Source organism: Rana temporaria, chromosome 5 (assembly GCF_905171775.1).
Source record: "Rana temporaria chromosome 5, aRanTem1.1, whole genome shotgun sequence".
Taxonomy (NCBI): Eukaryota; Metazoa; Chordata; class Amphibia; order Anura; family Ranidae; genus Rana; species Rana temporaria.
In genome coordinates, this window is record NC_053493.1 from 241950169 (window position 1) to 241969363 (window position 19195).

General features: G+C 44.2%; 1 protein-coding gene across 1 annotated transcript in view; it reads right to left on the reverse strand.

Moving 5' to 3' along the window:
• Window positions 1-19195, reverse strand: part of LOC120940671 (enoyl-CoA delta isomerase 2-like) — a 50416-nt gene that overhangs the window by 9675 nt on the left and 21546 nt on the right. Inside the window, exon 4 of the mRNA XM_040353652.1 lies at window positions 526-595. Coding sequence (XP_040209586.1) covers window positions 526-595 — 70 coding nt within the window. The remainder of the gene's footprint in view (window positions 1-525; window positions 596-19195) is intronic.

The following is a 19195-nucleotide window of genomic DNA, read 5'->3' on the forward strand; positions in this document are numbered from 1 at the left end:
ACAAGGTAGAGATCATGACATCACCACTTGCCTCTCCACCTCATCCAATTGGAGGATACCTTGTACTCATTTAAAAAGCGAACCCCTGTGGTCAGTGTGCAGTGGAAAACCTGCTCGCACACAACCCTTAGAAGGACCATGAGGATTGTGGCAATGACTGTAGTAGGGTCAACCTCTACAGTTAGTGCCTGCTTCCTCGGCAATCCCTCAAGTGAGGCCAATTTACAAGTATCTGTATGGATTACCCAGAATTTTTTCGATACACTCAGAAATGCAAGTAAACAGAACAAAAATTAGCCTGTGCTCTGTACGGTTACCCTCAGGACCTTAAGAACAGCTTCACCATCTCACTTTTCTGGGGAAACATTTTGAAATCAATGTAGAAAGCAATGTTCACAGGATTGTTTTCACCACTGTAATCTGAATTTTGTAGAAGTGGAGCAAAGGAAGATATAATGCAGCTAAAAGCAAATATCACCAAACTAGACCTAGGGAAGATAAATAAACCGGGGTAACTCTCAGTACCTGTTAACACAGCGATAACTGAATCATCATTTCCGGCTTCCTCTAGAGCATCAGAAATTTCTTTATATGACTGCAATAAAAAAGAAACATTTTACAATATTTGAATAAAAAGCTTATTTTGTAGTATCAATATGTTTTACACATCTTTTAAAGCTATATATATATATATATATATATATATATATATATATAAAAATCTACACAGTATCTCACAAAAGTGAGTACACCCCTCATATTTTTGTAAATATTTTATCATAATCTTTCATGTGACAACACTGAAGAAATTACACTTTTCTACAATGTAAAGTACAGCTTGTATAAGTGTAAATTTGCTGTCCCCTCAAAATAACTCAACACACAGCCATTAATGTCTAAACCGCTGGCAACAAATGGCCACCATTATTTTCCAGCACTGCCTTAACTCTCTTGGGAATGGAGTTCACCAGAGCTTCACAGGTTGTCAGTCCTCTTCCACTCCTCCATGACGACATCACGGAGCTAGTGGATGTTAGCGACCTTGCGCTCCTCCACCTTCTGTTTGAGAATGCCCCACAGATACTCAATAGGGTTTAGGTCTGGAGACATTCTTGGCCAGTCCATCACCTTTACCCTCAGCTTCTTTAATAAGGCAGTGGTCGTCTTGGAGGTGTGTTTGAGGTTGTTATGTTGGAATACTGCCTAGCGACCCAGTCTCCGAAGGGAGGGGATCATGCTCTGCTTCAGTATGTCACAGTACAAGTTGGCATTCACGGTTCCCTCTATGAACTGTAGCTCCCCAGTTCCAGCAGCACTCATGCAGCCCCAGACCTTGACACTCCCACCACCATGCTTGACTGTAGGCAAGACACACTTGTCTTTGTACTCCTCACCTGCTTTCCCCCCCACACACACACACACACACACGACACCATCTGAAGCAAATAAGTTTATCTTGGTCTCATAAGACCAGGGGACACGGTTCCAGTAATTCACGTCCCTAGTTTGCTTGTCTTCAGCAAAATTTTTGTGGGCTTTCATGTACATCATCTTTAGAAGAGGCTTTCTTCTGGGACGACAGCTACACAGACCAATTTGATGCAGTGTGTGGCGTATTGTCTGAGCACTGACCAGGGCTGATCCTAGGGTCACAAGCGCCAGGGTGCAGAAATATTTCTGGCGCCCCCCCACATGGGCATGGTCATTTTACTAACTCCTCCCCTTTACAAATGTTTCTATGGCAATGACTCAACCACAGAGATGCTCCCCCACAAAGTCTTCATTAACCTGGGATCCTTACATGATCTCTTAACAATAAACAAAATACAGGAAGAGAAGCAGAGTACTTTATTTGGACCTGGAGGGGGGCCTCTCTGATGGACACAGAGAGGGCTTCTGTTAGAGCGTCTGTTAGAAAGAGCCCCCAGACATACTACAGATATGATACAGGAGATGGTCAGAGACTGCAGACATGATACAGGAGTTGGTCAGAGACTGAAGACATAATACAGGAGATAATCAGAGACTGAAGACATAGTACAGGAGACGATCAGAGACTGCAGAAATAGTACAGGAGATGATCAGAGACCACAGACATAGTACAGGAGACGATCAGAGACTGCAGACATAGTACAGGAGATGGTCCATTAGACCCCTTTCACACTGGAGGCATTTTTCAGGTGCTTTAGCGTTAAAAATAGCGCATGAAAAAAAGCCTCATCTGCAATCCCAGTGTGAGAGCCCGAGTGCTTTCACACTGGGGCGGTGTGAGGAATTCATTCCTGCACATCAGCACTCAGCAGCCACTGAAAACTAGAACCCTTGTGTCAGGAAGAGGAGCGGCCCCTTCCCCGAGCACTGCCAGGCTGGACGAGCTGCACTATTCTCACACATCAGTTCTGGACGGACACACACCTATGCTCAGAACACTAGCTCTGGATGGACGCAAACAAGGAGAGAAGGAGGGAGGGGAGAACTCTAGCACTTCAGCGCCCCCACCTCTGCAGGCGCCTGGGTGCAAAGCACCCTGTGCACCCTGCCTAGGATCGGCCCTGGCACTGACAGACTGACCCCCCATCCCTTCAACCTCTACAGCAATGCTGGCAGCACTCATACGTCTATTTCCTCAGCTTTTTTGGTCGACCATGGAACCTGTGATGTTAAAGCGCTGTACTGCAGATCAGTTTCAGGGTCTTCGCATTCTTCTTATAGCCTAGGTCATCTTTATGTAGAGCAGTGGTTCTCAACCCCTGTCCTCAGGACCCATTAACAGGCCAGGTTTGCAAGATAAATTAAATACATCACAGGTGATATAATTTGCTGCTCAGTGATTTCAGTATTCTAGTCTGCATCTCCCCAAGGTAATACTTAAAATCTAGCCTGTTAGTGGGTCCTGAGGACAGGAGTTGAGAACCACTGATGTAGAGCAACAATTCTTTACTTCAGATCCTTAGAGTTCTTTGCATGAAGTGCCATGTTGAACTTACAGTGACTAGTATGAGAGATTAAGAGCGTTAACACCAAATTTAACACACCTGCTCCCCATTCACACCGGAGACCTTGTAACATTAATGAGCCACATGACACTGGGAGAGGAAATGGCTAATTGGGCCCAGTTTAGACATTTTCACTTAGGGCTGTACTCAGAGAGAGAGACACAGACACACACACACACACACACACACACACACACACACACAGAGACACACACACACACATTAGGGGAATTAGCAGAGAGTTAAAACAAGCATGATACAACTCCTAATTAACAAGAGGGGCACATGTGGTGTTAATTAAGTCTGATGTGTTCTCTGTTCTATGCTATGCCTGTGACAGACCCAGCACAGAAACAGTGCAGCAGGCTCTAGATTCCTCTGCCTGTCCCTGACTCCTGCTTAGCTGAGTGTGGGAAGGAGGAGGGCTGTGCATACTCTGCTCGTACAAGCATGTGAGGTCTGACCTGAAAAGGGATCTGTTGCAGTTTTGTATACTAGAAGTCAGATAGAAGAGATATAACTGTGCTTAAGTAGCTGGTCTGTAAGCTGCTAGGACCGAAATTTTGCGATGCCAAAAAATTCTAAACAAATAATGATAAATGAAGTGCAGTGCTATATTAAGATTGTATCAAACAAACCACAAACATCAATGTCATAACAAAATTCACACCCAAAAAATAATAGTGTTTAAGCAATTTGTCTATATAGTAAGCAAAAAGTTAATTTATACAGTAATAGGCACTAAGGATCAGACCCCATATAACCAATCCACTCAACAGTGACAGTGCGGAAATGGAATAAAACACCCAATAAAATGGTGCTCAACACAGTGCTTGCATAGGATCCTTACCAGAATGGTCATTTATAATACAATGGTCAAACCTAACAGCTCATATAGGGTTAAATCCAAAATCCCCCAATCTCGGCACATCCTCGGGTGAGAATAATATTCAACTGTTGTTAAAAAACAGTTGACATCTCAGGCCACATTAAAGCCATACGGGTGTAGGTTTTCAAAGTCATAAATCGTGTTCCTAGTTCAGCTATCCCTCTCCTAACATGACTCCCCTCCAATGAGGTGTAAACATATCTATAGCTAAAAATGTTGTGGCATCTCACATAATTCTTGGATAACTAATGCCCCTTAAAACCTCTTAATATTTGCAACATACTCCTTAAGACACACATTAGGCATACTGTTGGTGTACTGTTTTCACAGGGGCATTCGATTAAATATACTCCATTCTCAGTGGAACATGTAACAAAAGATTTAATGCCATATACCCTTTTAGTCTGTTGTGATTGAAACATAAATCTTCCTACTCATATCTGTATTAATTTGACATATGGAACATTTACGACTTGGATAAAAGCCGAACATAGACCCAAAAAATGAGGGGGGCCCTAATATTGGGAGCATTTTTATATATCACAGAGAAGGAGTCCCTCTATACACAATTGCAGAACCATCTGGTACTAGAGGCTCCAACACCTGGTCATTTTCAAAACTGATCAGATTTTTTTTTTTTATCAAATTATATTGTATAGAGAAATTAGTTATCAAAAAACAAATTAAATATCTGCATTTCATCACCACCTATTTTTTAGCAAGCATGGTCTCACAATCCATTCGACCCACCTGATCAATCACAGATTTTATTCGTCCTACCCTTTCATTAGGGACCATGGCCCAGATTCACAAAGCACCTACGCCGACGTAAATCACATTACGCCGACGTAAGTGCAAATGTGCGTAGCGTGGGCGCAAATATGGGCTGGACGCATGTTGCTTCTCCCATTGATTAGGCATTCAAATATGCAAATTAGGGAAATACGGCGATTCACGAAGTGCGTGTGCCCGGTGCATGCTACTTTGGGCGAGCGTAAGTTGTACGTCCGGTGCAAAGTTATTCTCAATAAAGGAGGTGCAACCCGGCAACAGACGTGCACAGGTCAGCTGGAGAGCAGCTGCAGCAGCACCGTTAGAGGATATACCGAACGCGCATGAACGTCTTTGGCATGGGGGAATCGGAGGTGTATCGCATCTTCAGATTCAGCCCTGATGCCATCCTGGAATTAGCCACAGCCCTGCATGATGAAATCACCAGCCAGACAAAAATGCTCAATTGCAGTGCAGCCACTGGTTAAGGAACTGACAACACTCCATTTCCTCGCCAGTGGATCTTTCCAACGTACAAGTGGAGTCGTGTCTGGGATGTCACAATCCACCATGAGCAGATGCGTGCACCAGGTTGTCCCCGCAATTCTCACACGCATGTCCCACCACATCATCAAACCCACCCATGAGCACCTGTGGCAGAAGGCAATGCAGGATTTCTACAGAATTGCCGGATTCCCACGCACCGTCGGGGGCACTGATTGCACACATGTGGCACTACGCCCCCCCCGTGCCACAGAGCACATATACCGCAATCGTAAGCAGTGGCATTCCATCAACGTACAGGTGATAGCCGATGCCCAATGCCTCATATGGCATGTCCGTGGCAAACACCCCAGGGCCAGCCACGACAGCTACATATACCGTCAAAGCACCATCCCAACAGAATTCGAACAGAATGTGTACAGGGACAGCTGGCTGGTTGGTGAGTAACATGGGTGTCAGGCATGACTGTCCGACCCCATGATGCAGACATCACGAGGGGCACATGCACGACGAACATCCTCCTGTCTTTTCCCTTCCAGGTGACTCGGCATATGCACTTGGGCCCCATCTCCTGACTCCATACCGGAATCCCCAAACCAGAGAAGATACAATGCTGCACACATACGCACCCGTGCAGTGGTGGAGCGCACATTTGGCATTCTGAAGTCCCGTTTCCGATGCCTGGATAAGTCCGGGGGGGCCCTGTTATATTCCCCAAACTTTGTGTGCCAGACCATCGGTGCATGTTGCGTGCTGCACAACTACGCCATGAGAAAGGGCCTGGAGATTGACATATGTGATGAACTGACCCCCGAACCACACAGTCCCCCCCCCTGCCCGAGGCTACCCCGTCTGCTGAAGGAACAGCAGTCAGGAGTTGCCTCGTGGAACGCATCTTTGCATGTTAAACACACACATTCATCATGGCACATGGACAATGCACGCATGCACACCCCTGTGGTCCCTAGCTCACACACACCACATCCACCTCACATTGGGTTGGCCCAAGTCCACTGCTCGAGACTTGGGAGCAGCAACACCACGCCAAGGCCCCAATGATGTTGCTGTCCATTCATACCACATTCGCACGGTCGTGGGGATAACCTCTCCCTGACGATTCAAGGTGACACGCCTTGCTTGCAGGAATGTCACACACACACCAGTCACACTGTAGCATCACCGGGAAAACCCTGCCCCTGCAAACTGGTGTCCAGTCACCACTCCTGACCGTGTACAGTGACAAAAAAAAAAAAGAAGGGATCATGCCATTGTCCGACATGGCATGCCCTTACAGGAGGACGGCACATACATCTGTGCACGTCACACAAAACAAAAATAAAGCTCATACTCTGAGCTGCACTCGTCCAGAGGAGAGTCATTTGCCCTCTCGTGGGCCAGGCCTCGTGCCAAGGGTTCAGCTCTTCAATTGTCATGGCGACAACTCGGGTGGGGGGGGGGCATCACAAGGAGGTTCATCCCCTGGGCTGTTGCTCCTGGAGCTGATGGCAGATGTTGCCTGCATCCCCTCTAAGACAACGGCAATGCGTGTTAGCACGCTATTGGTCTCTGCCTACATCTGCAGCTGCCGGGCGTTGGTCTGGCGATGTAGGCGCCTGTTCTGGTGACCCTCCATCTGGATGGCGGCAGTGTTGGCCTGCACAATCTCCCCGAGGCTCTTCACCTCCGCCAGGATCCCTGTTGCTGTGGCCTGCAGCTCCACAATAGCCACGGTGTGCCGGTCCTGGGTGGCCTGCATGTCCCCAGATCCCTGGTCCACAGATGTCGAGGGACCCCCTGATACCATGTGGTGATGCATGGCATCAAGGGTCTGGGTTTGGTCACAGAGGCATGTGGCCATGGCTGCGCAGTTCACATTCACCTCCTGCAGGCAGTCCAATATGGCCAGGGTATGTGCAGCCTGTTGGGTGAGGCACTGCTGCATAGCGGCTGCGGTGCCCTGTACAGCCACTGTGCACTCAGCCTGAGTCTTTGCTGAGGACCCAACAAAGGAGGCCAGGCTGTCAGCCACTCGGTGCAGGTCGCAGGCAATATCTGCCATGTGGCGCGTCTGGCGGGCCTGTACCCTCTCAAGCCCTTCTTGGAGGGATCCAGCTACACCCCTAGTCTTGCCCAGAGCGTTCCTAGGAGAAGTAGCCGATTGTGTCCGTCTGGACGGGGTAGCCCTTGAGGGGGTTCCCCTGGACGGGGTAGCCCTTGAGGGGGTCAGGGGGGCCACCGTCTCGGAGGGACCGGCCAAGATGGAATCCTCTTCAAGATAAACACACTCCTCCTGATGGATGTCCACCTGCTCCTCCTCAACGACCTCAAGACCAGATGTTACATGGCTTGGCAGGGGGTCAGACTCAGGAAGATGATGTTCCCTGGATGGCGTGGGTCGTCCAGCAGCAGAGGATGGCCCAGCTCCCTCCAGCACATCTGTGGATGACACAAAGCATTCACATGATGGTGGACCAACACACTTGTCACATGTTCCCTTGCACCCCCTCACATGCTACACACCGGATAGGGAATGAAACACACTTACCTCTCGTCAAGTCCTGTTCGCTGGAGTCAAAACCCTCCAGGCCCTCCACCTGCTCCTGCTCCAGGCAGCTGGCAATCACCTCCTCCTCAGCTGTCAGCTTGACAGAAGTAGCTGATCCGCCTCCCGTGCCCCTGAGGTGCCTTCTCACCTTGGCCAGCTTCTCCTTGACTCACCGACGCATATCGTTTATCTTTTTTTGGACCTCCTTCCAGGTCCTGGTTTCATGCCCAAAGGTATTGAGCTCCAGGGTCACCTTCTGCAGGATCTCTACCTTCCTGGCCTGGCTGGTACTCCTGCTCTGTGCGCCATGGAGGAAGGCATCATATTTGGAGACGGCAGAGGTCAGGATCGCCCTCTCTTCAGCAGAATTTTTTTTTCCTCCTCCTCTCCTTCTCCCTGTCAAACTCAGCATCTGACATCTTGGCACAGATCACAAAAGTACGTCTGCACCACAAAACAAGCGGGCGTACTTTTGCGCTGGACGGGCGTATGGCTGGGCGTACTTATGTTCTCGGCATACGCCGGTGGGCTGGCGTATCTTAGGCAGTTGCGCCGGCGTGGTTGTGAGCATGCGCATAGGGGTGCTGTGCATGCGTCCACATCACGACGCATGCGCCGTTCATGATACGCCGGGTGTAAAATGCTGCACCACGCTCGGACCATCATTTGCATGGGGTCACACCCACGCCGGCCTGCGCCTTCAAAACCTACGCCACGCCGACGCAGCGTTGGGAGCAAGAGCTGAATGCGGTGCTTGCCTCTCTGCGCTGCGTCAGCGTGGAGTACGGCGTTTGCGCTACGGCGGCGTAATGTGCGCCCACACTCTGTGAATCTGGGCCCTAGTCTTTAAACTTTGTGCTTGTATAAAATAATTATCTTAAATTTGTACAGCTCCTTCTGTTCTATTGAAATTGGCTCTTAGGAGCTGCCTTTAACCACAAGGGGTGATGACAACTCTCTAGTAGGGATGAATCGAACAGACCCCAGTTCAGTTCGCAGCAGAACATGCGAACAGGCAAATAATGTGTGCGAACACTCGAACCCTGGTAAAGTCTATGGGACACAAATGTGAAAATCAAAAGTGCTAATTTTAAAGGCTTATATGCAAGTTATTGCCATAAAAAGTGTTTGGGGACCTGGGTCCTGCCCAGGGGACATGTATCAATGCAAAAAAAAGTTTTAAAAACTGCTGTTTTTTCAGGTGCAGCGATTTTAATAATGCCTAAAGTGAAACAATAAAAATTAAATATTCCTTTAAACATCGTGCCTGGGGGGTCTCCTAGTCTGCCTGTAAAGTAAAGCATATTTCCCATGTTTATAACAGTACCACAGAAAAAATATATTTTTAAAAGAAATAATGTCATTTAAAACTGCTTGCAGCTGTAATGTATTGTCGGATCTCTGCAATATAGATAAAAATCATAAAAAAAAAAAAAACAGGATTTTTTTAAATAAAAAATGGCCCTTCAGGTCTGGTATGGATATTAACCACTTGACAACTGGGCACTTAAACCCCCTTAATAACCAGACCAATTTTCAGCTTTCGGTGCTCTCACATTTTGAATGACAATTACTTATACAACACTGTACCCATATGAAATTTTTGTCCTTTTTTTTCACACAAATAGAGCTTTCTTTTGGTGGTATTTAATCACCCAAAATGTAATATGCAAATACAGTGCTACCTGATGTGAAAAAAGGTATCAAATGTGATATTAAGCAGCGCTCAAGAGAATCAAATAAAAAAAAAAAAAAAAAAAAAAAAAAACACACATATAATATTGCTAGACTATTAAGTGAAAAATAATGAGTGATCCACCCTCTATGTGAAACAATATATCAGTGTCAAAAAATAGGTGTCAATAATACACCCAAAATAACAGGTTGGCAAAAAAAATCCATAAACTGATTGTGTGAACGTAAATGAAGTTCATAAATGGAGAACAGAAGAAATCCCTTCACGATCTTCAGACAGTGCTTTCACCACACCACAGTGACTGCGTGATTCCACCACCCATCAGAATGCAAACTCACCACAATAAATGGCCTGACACTCTCGTGTTAAGGCACACAGGCTTTTTAACTGAACCACTCAGTTTAATTGATGGAACTCCCTCTTTGGAAACTGGAGCACTCAGTTAAATAAATGGAGATCCGTTGGAAAAAGGAAAAACTCCAAGATGACAGCCACATGTATAATGAAGAGAGAGAGCACAATAGTGTGATATTGCAACACAACTTTTAATAAAAACACTAAAAATCTCCCAAAAGATGCACTCACAAAAATGACTCTTGTCATAAGCAGTGATTAAATCCAAACATCACACGGTGTAAACACAAACGAAAATTTTCCTCCAGGTGAACCAGTGGTCACGGCGGACCAACAAATAGCCCAGGTTTACTCACAGCCCTATGAAGGTGTACTGGAGTCGCTCTTCAGATGACTATATTGGTGACAGATGGACCGTTCCACGCCCGACCAGTTCAGTTTAAGGTATGCGGTTGTAACTTAGTACCCACGCCCCAACATGTTTCATCATACTGATTTAATCATGGGGATGCTTACCAGATGTCACATGCCGCTATATGTAACTGCCAAGGTCCCCCCCTCACTTGCACATTGGTGCACGCCTTCCGTTCATTACAAGCATCAGCTGTGTGGACAAACGTCCCACTCAGCTGTGCTGGCATGCAAGTGTGCAGCTCTGACCAAACAGAGCAGCATAATCATGTGTGCGAGGTGGAGGCCCCCAGTGGTGACGTCGGTGTACTACACCTAATCACACTGCCTGTATTCAATGAGGTGTCTATCACCAGTGGTCAAACTGGTGTATGACACCCATTCCCACTGCCTATATTTGATACAGTGTCTAACCCCAGTGGTGAAACTGGTGTATGACACCCATCAAGCATAGAGTGTACTGCAAACTGAAAGAAGGGGGATATCCCTCTAAGAAATAACTAACAGCCATTCGGGTGTCCCCATGACCACGAGTCACCTCCAGGTCTATACAAACACGATCTAACAGTGTAAAGTCAGAAACACAAAGTACAATATCTCTCATTAATCTAAAGTGAGAGCATACTACATGGTTATATGAATCTAAAAAAGAATATATATTATTCCAAAATCTAAAAACACATAATCAACCATAAATATATATAAAACTGAATTAAATACATATAGTATAGGCGGTATTCCTAAAATTATATTGAAGAGTTGCATATATTATTATCCATCATAAAATTTCAATAAAATGGTGGTAATCAAAATGAATAAAAACATTTTTTTATATATATATATATATATATATAAAAATTATTATTTTTAAAAAAGATTTTATAAACTGGAAAACGATTTTACACTGGGGCATGTACTTTGAACGAGATATACATAAATATGGGCAAGTTTAGACATGCAATGGTTCAAATTAAAGTGGGTGAACTTCATCATCTCCATATGCATGGCATAACAAAAATTTAATTATATAGTCATACAGAGCCCATGATCATAGTGGGTGGCCCAGTTGTCTGGCCCCCTTGTAACAACATAATTCATGACCATACTATATATATGTACACCTTAAAACCTGCTCCTAGTCTAAACATTACTGATGAAGCAGTTCACGTCCAACTCTATGTTAAGGCCCCTCGGAAATTGACTTTTTAAAAGAAAGATCCATTGAGTTTCTCGCTGCGATAAATCTCTCACCCTGTTTGAACCTCTCCATGAAGGGTGTACGCAGTCAATGCCACAGAACTGAGCTAGCGAAGGATCTTGGTTATGTTTTTCCTTAAAGTGGACTGACACACTGTGGTAATCAAAGCCCTTCTTTATGTTTGCCAGGTGTTCAGCCACTCGTATCCGCAATAACCTCTTAGTTCTTCCTACATAAAGTAGTCCACATGGGCACCAAATCAAATATACTACATGAGAAGAGTTGCAGGTGATAAATTCTTTAATAGAGAAAATCTTCCCATCACTGCTCGTGACCTGTTGTTTTCCTCTATTGCTTATCTGCACAGTTCTGCAACAAATGCATTTCCTGCACGAGTAGAACCCCTTGAAATCTATTCTGAGGGCCTGCTGATCTGGGGGATCTAGAATCTTGTGGACCACCTTGTCGCCGAAATTAGGAGCCCTCCTATAGATGAATCGTGGTTGACTCGGAAGTATTTCGGCAAAGTGTCTGTCCTTCCCCAGGATGTGCCAGTGATTCTTGATGATAGCCTCTACCTCCCTGTATTGGGCATGAAACCCAGACAGGAAGCCCCATTGGTGTTGGTTATTATTTGGCTGTTCTACCTTCTTCTCTAAGCATTTTTCTCTAGGGATAGCAGCAATTTCTTCAATCATTGTGTTCAGAGCTGGCTCATCATATCCCTTCTGAACAAATTTATTCTTCAGTGTTTGTGCTTGTGAGAGATAATCGTTGGCATCTGAGCAATTGCGACGAACTCTTAAAAATTGCCCCTTAGGGATATTTTTAATCAATGCTGGGTGGTGTCCACTATTAATGGACAAATAACTGTTACGATCAGTTGGCTTGAAAAAGACTTCAGTCTTTAGTTTATTTGCTTCTCTTTGAATAGTGACATCCAAAAAGTTGACCATATTTCCGCTAATTGTATATTCCAATTTAATGTTGTTGGGATTACTATTGAGGTCTTCCAGAAACTTTAGTGCATCTTGCTGCGATCCTTCCCATATAAATAAAATATCATCTATAAATCTCCGATAAAATAATAATTGGGGTCTCCGGTTATGAAAAACATGCCTGTCCTCCCACTCAGCCATGAACAGGTTGGCGAGGCTGGGGGCAAACTTTGCCCCCATAGTCACGCCAACCTGCTGGGAGAAGAAGGAGCCATCGAACCAAAAATAATTATGGGACATGCAGAACTCTAATACATGTCCCATAAATTTCTTCTGAGTATGCGGTATATCATCCCTCCTGCTAAGTGCCCAGTTCAACGCCAGTGCCGCATCATCATGCTGAATAATGGTATACAGTGATGCCACGTCAGCTGTTACCAAAAAGATGTCTGTTTCAGGCCTGATGCTCACTTTGTCTAGGGACTGTAGCAGGTCGGTGGTGTCTTTCAGATACGCCTTGGTTGTGCAAACACTCAGTTGGAGAAATCTGTCAAGGTATTCTCCCAATCTGGCTGTGACTGATCCAATCCCGTTAACTATTGGTCGGGCAGGTGGGATAATTTAATTTTTGTGGATCTTAGGCAAAGTGTAGATCACCGGTATCCTACACACTGAGGGAGCTAAGTACTTTTTCTCTTTCAGATTCAAAGCTCCAGTATGATAGCCCCAATCTACCAACGCATCAAGTTGTACCTTGTATGGTTCGGTAGGGTCTGATGCTAGTTTTCTATATGTAGAAGTATCGCTCAGCATATTGGACAACTGGGTGCAGTAGAACTCCTTATCCAGGACCACCACCCCTCCCCCTTTGTCCGCTGGTCGGATCACAACATTCTTCTTATCCTCCAAAGATTCAATACCTTCTTTAATATAGCGGGGATTCACACCCTTCTTCACAGGTAATTCCTCAATGTCTTTGAGTACCAACTGTTTAAAAACCTCTATAAAATGATTATTGGAAATCTGAGGATTAAATAAGGATTTATTCTTGAGTCCACTGTCAACTTTCGTTGCCACAATGGTACTTTTCATAGAAGACGTGACAGGGTGGCTCAAGAAGTATTTTTTCAAATTCAGAGTCCTGACAAATTTGTGTGTGTCTATATAGACGTCAAATTTATTCATTGTTCTTCTAGGAGCACACTTTAAACCCGTGTTGAGGATATTGAGCTCTTTCGGGCTCAACGTCACCTTACTCAGGTTGTATATTCCTGTGGTTCCACCTCCCTCATTCTTTTTTTGGGATTGTTTCCTTCGGCCTGCCCTGCATCCACGTCTTCTCTTTGATATGTTTCTGGTCCTCTTTGCGGAAATTTCGGAACGACATGCTTGTCTCCTCCTTTGTTGTTCCTGGTCTGTGAGTTCCTCCTCGGAGTCCCACCTCTCCCCCCCCTCCCCCGATGCCCTAAAAAAGGCTGTTGAGAGTAGTATCCATTATGATAGTCCTCTGCCAGAGGTTGATATCTATTGCCCATATGCCCATACTCTGGTCCTGGATAGTATCCTGGAGGGGGCGGATGGTGGGACCACTGTTGGTAATTATGTTGTGGAGGGTAATTAAACTGATCTTTCCTCCCATAAAATTGTGGTGTCCGTGGGGACTGATATTGATAGCCATACTGTTGTCCATTTCTCTCCTGCCTTGAAGGTCCAGGTGATGCCTGTTGAGAGGCATATTGATCTTTTTTACCAGTGTTACTACCACTTCCTCGAGCTTGATTCGATGAGCTCCGATCAAGCTTCGATTTTTTATTATTGTTGGTGCTCTGTTTAACAGTAGTTTCCTTCTTGGGTATAGCATCCAGGATTCTTGATGGTTGTTGTGAGGCCACAGTGGCTTCCTCATCAATATCATTGTTAATGATTCCTGTGCTTTGCCAAGCATAAATTATATTATTCTTAAAGTCCTCCGAATCCCTATTGAATTTTTTGACTTTCCTTTTCTGTGTTTCTCTGTCAATTTTTTCCAGTTTCTTTTTCATATTAACATTAAAATCCTTTATTAAACTGGTTTCTTTAATTGGTTCCAATTTATTTCGTAAAACCTGAATTTTTTCATTCAGTAGGGCCAGTTTGATTTCTTTCCTTTTAAGAACTAAATTCTGCAACTCTTTCCCTGCTTTATTGAAAAAACTTAACCATTCGGTCATGTACTTAGTGTCGGTTAAACCGTCTTGAGGTGTCACCTCCCACCTCAAGCTTCTGAAAATAAGACCCTCCTTGTTATAGTGTTCAAAGGTGAACACGTCCCACCAGGCTTTGACCTGTTTTTCTAATAGGTTCTCTAAAGCTTTCAGAGTTCCTGGATAGTCTTCCTCACACTCTGCCATTTCCTGGTTGGTGGAGAAAACTGATTCTGCATTAATCTGTCTATTCGACAAAAAATTAATGACTTCCATAGAATAATATATATTCTTTTTTAGATTCATATAACCATGTATTATGCTCTCACTTTAGATTAATGAGAGATATTGTACTTTGTGTTTCTGACTTTACACTGTTAGATCGTGTTTGTATAGACCTGGAGGTGACTCGTGGTCATGGGGACACCCGAATGGCTGTTAGTTATTTCTTAGAGGGATATCCCCCTTCTTTCAGTTTGCAGTACACTCTATGCTTGATGGGTGTCATACACCAGTTTCACCACTGGGGTTAGACACTGTATCAAATATAGGCAGTGGGAATGGGTGTCATACACCAGTTTGACCACTGGTGATAGACACCTCATTGAATACAGGCAGTGTGATTAGGTGTAGTACACCGACGTCACCACTGGGGGCCTCCACCTCGCACACATGATTATGCTGCTCTGTTTGGTCAGAGCTGCACACTTGCATGCCAGCACAGCTGAGTGGGACGTTTGTCCACACAGCTGATGCTTGTAATGAACAGAAGGCGTGCACCAATGTGCAAGTGAGGGGGGGACCTTGGCAGTTACATATAGCGGCATGTGACATCTGGTAAGCATCCCCATGATTAAATCAGTATGATGAAACATGTCGGGGCGTGGGTACTAAGTTACAACCGCATACCTTAAACTGAACTGGTCGGGCGTGGAACGGTCCATCTGTCACCAATATAGTCATCTGAAGAGCGACTCCAGTACACCTTCATAGGGCTGTGAGTAAACCTGGGCTATTTGTTGGTCCGCCGTGACCACTGGTTCACCTGGAGGAAAATTTTCGTTTGTGTTTACACCGTGTGATGTTTGGATTTAATTACTGCTTATGACAAGAGTCATTTTTGTGAGTGCATCTTTTGGGAGATTTTTAGTGTTTTTATTAAAAGTTGTGTTGCAATATCACACTATTGTGCTCTCTCTCTTCATTATACATGTGGCTGTCATCTTGGAGTTTTTCCTTTTTCCAACGGATCTCCATTTATTTAACTGAGTGCTCCAGTTTCCAAAGAGGGAGTTCCATCAATTAAACTGAGTGGTTCAGTTAAAAAGCCTGTGTGCCTTAACACGAGAGTGTCAGGCCATTTATTGTGGTGAGTTTGCATTCTGATGGGTGGTGGAATCACGCAGTCACTGTGGTGTGGTGAAAGCACTGTCTGAAGATCGTGAAGGGATTTCTTCTGTTCTCCATTTATGAACTTCATTTACGTTCACACAATCAGTTTATGGATTTTTTTTGCCAACCTGTTATTTTGGGTGTATTATTGACACCTATTTTTTGACACTGATATATTGTTTCACATAGAGGGTGGATCACTCATTATTTTTCACTTAATAGTCTAGCAATATTATATGTGTGTTTTTTTTTTTTTTTTTTTATTTATTTGATTCTCTTGAGCGCTGCTTAATATCACATTTGATACCTTTTTTCACATCAGGTAGCACTGTATTTGCATATTACATTTTGATTGTTTAACTTTTAGAGCAGCAGCTCACATATATTTATTTATTAATTTATTTATTTATATTATCAATATCACTATATTTTCACTTATATTCTCCAGTTACGCGCAGTGGGGGTGGCTCAATTAGACGGCCCTTATTTCCACCTTTTTCCCATAGGTATTTAATCACCGTTGTTTTTTTTATTTTTTGCGCTATAAGAGAAAAAAGACAGAAAATTCTGTAAAATAAAATTGTATTCGTTTCTGTTATAAAATTTAGCAAATTAGTAATTTTTCTTCATAAATATCTTTGGTAAAAATAATTGGTGTATATTATTTGGTCTTTGTGAAAGTTATAGATCAAACCTAAAGTAATGACGGCCTATCTCAATTCTTGAGACCCTAACATGCCAGAAAAGTACAAATACCCCCCAAATGACACCTTTTTGGAAAGAAGACATTCCAAGGTATTTAGAAAGAGGTATCGTGAGTTTTTTGAAGTTGTAATTTTTCCCACAATTCTTTGCAAAATCAAGATTTTTTTTCTTTAATTTTTTTTCACAAAATTGTCATATTAGCGGGTTATTTCTCACACACACAGCATATGCATACCACAAATTACACCCCAAAACACATTCTGCTATTCCTCCCAAGTATGGCGATACCACATGTGTAAGACTTTTACACAGCGTGGCCATATACAGAGGCCCAACATGCAGGGAGCACCTTCAGGCATTCTGGAGCACCCAGGTCAATTCTGACATTTCTCTCCTACATGTAAAAATCATCATTTATTTGCTAGAAAATTACATAGAACCCCAAAACATTATATATGTTTTTTTTAGCAAAGACCTTAGAGAATACAATGGTGGTCGTTGTCTTTTTATATTGCATGGTATTTGCAAAGCAATTTTTCTAACGCGTTTTTTTTTACGGAAAAAACTGTTTTGTGCTTAAAAAAACCCCAATAAAGTTAGCCCAATGTTTTTGCTTAATGTGAAAGATGAAGTTCGCCAAACTTCGCTACTCAAAAATCCCCATAGGCAACGCTTTAAATATTTTTACTGGTTACATGTTTTAAGTTACAGAGGAGGTTTAGGGCCAAAATTATTGCTCTCGCTCTAACGTTCGCTGACATACCTCACATGTGTGGTTTGAACACTGTTTTCATATGTGGGCGGGACTTACGTATGCGTTCGATACTGTATGCAAGCTCACAGGGACAGGGGCGCTTTAAAAAATAAAATTATTGTTCATTTTACTTTATTTATTTTACACTGCCATAATGTCCCAAAAGTTTTACACACCTGAGGGGGCATATGCCATTCTTACCATGTCGGATGATGAGAGCAGCGGGGAGCTCCCATCATCCGATTCTGGTTTGAAATACGAGCCAGTGGAGGATAGTGGATCAGAGTCTGAGTCAGCGGAGGAAACCGTCCCTCCCAAAAGAATGAGATCAGGACCAAGATCAGGAGATCTGCCCAGTGCCAGACGCCAGGAAGAGGAGCCCAGTACACGTACTGGAAATACACGCCCAACCTGAAGAATCTAGCCCCAGTCCTACCTTCCTGATGCCCTGGCAAACACCTTATGGTTGCCTGCCAACTCAGGATCCGCTATCATCCCCCCTTTCACTGCACAGCCCGACACTACGAATTCTTCTCAATTCGATTATTTTTGTTTATTTTTCCAACAAGATTTGCTGCAGAATATGGTGGATCAAACGAATTTGTACGCATTCCAATTTATTGCTGCCAACCTCATTTCATCCTACGCCCACATTTTCCAGTGGCGACGTTTAACACTGGATGAATTTTAATTGTTTTTGGGCCTTACGTTTAATATGAAACGAAGAACGAAGTCCATGCATATTGGTCCACAAACCCCATCCACCACATGACCATATATTCCACTGTCATGTCCAGGACAATATACGACATGATTATGCATTTTCTACACTTCAATGACAATTCACAGTGCCCTCCACGAGATCATCCCAACCACGACAAATTGTACAAGCTACGCCCCCTTATCAATTCCTTTTCCCAGCAATTTAGAGAAGTTTTTATCCCAGACCAAAACATTTGTGTGGACAAGTCCCTCATACATTTCACTGGCCGACTGCACTTCAAGCAGTATATACCAAGCAAGAGAGCCAGGTATGGGTTGAAATTAAATAAATTATGTGATCAAGCCACTGGATATGTGTTCACATTCCGGATCTACGAAGGCAAAGACTCCCAGCTACAGACCCGTGATTGCCCCACATATATTGGAACCAGTGGGAAAATTGTCTAGGAGCTGGCATACCCCCTGTTCGAAAAAAGATCCCACTTATATGTCAACAACTAATATACTATACAGGTATACAGGTACTCATTAATGGCCCTCTGCTGTGTGTGCAGCTGTTGCAGCATTGCCATTGCCTGGTGGGCATGTCACAAACGAGGCGGTTGGTGGGCAGGTTGTATTCTCTTTGAATGTCAGCCAGCCGAGCACTGGTATTGTATGACTGGCGAAAATGACCACAGACTTTTCTGGCCTGCCTCAGGAGATCCTGTAAGCCTGGGTACCTGCTCAAGAACCGCTGCACCACCAAATTCAGGATGTGTGCCAAACATGGAACATGGGTCAAGTGTCCCTTTCGAAGGGTGGAGAGAAAGTTGGTGCCATTGTCGCATACAACCATTCCTGGCTAAAGCTGGCATGGCGTCAACCACCTCAGAGCCTGCCCCTGTAGAGCTGCCAGAATCTCTGCCCCAGTGTGGCTCCTGTCCCCTAAGCAGACCAACTCAAGCACCGCTCTGCATCTTTCTACCTGACTGCTTGTGTAGTCCCTTGAACGCTTACGGAGCACTGCTGGTTCAGAGGACAAATCTGCAGAAGAACACCATCCCTACAGTCAAGCATGGAGGTGGAAACATTATGCTTTGGGGCTGTTTCTCTGCTAAAGGTACAGGCTGACTTTGCTAAATTGAGGGGCCAAT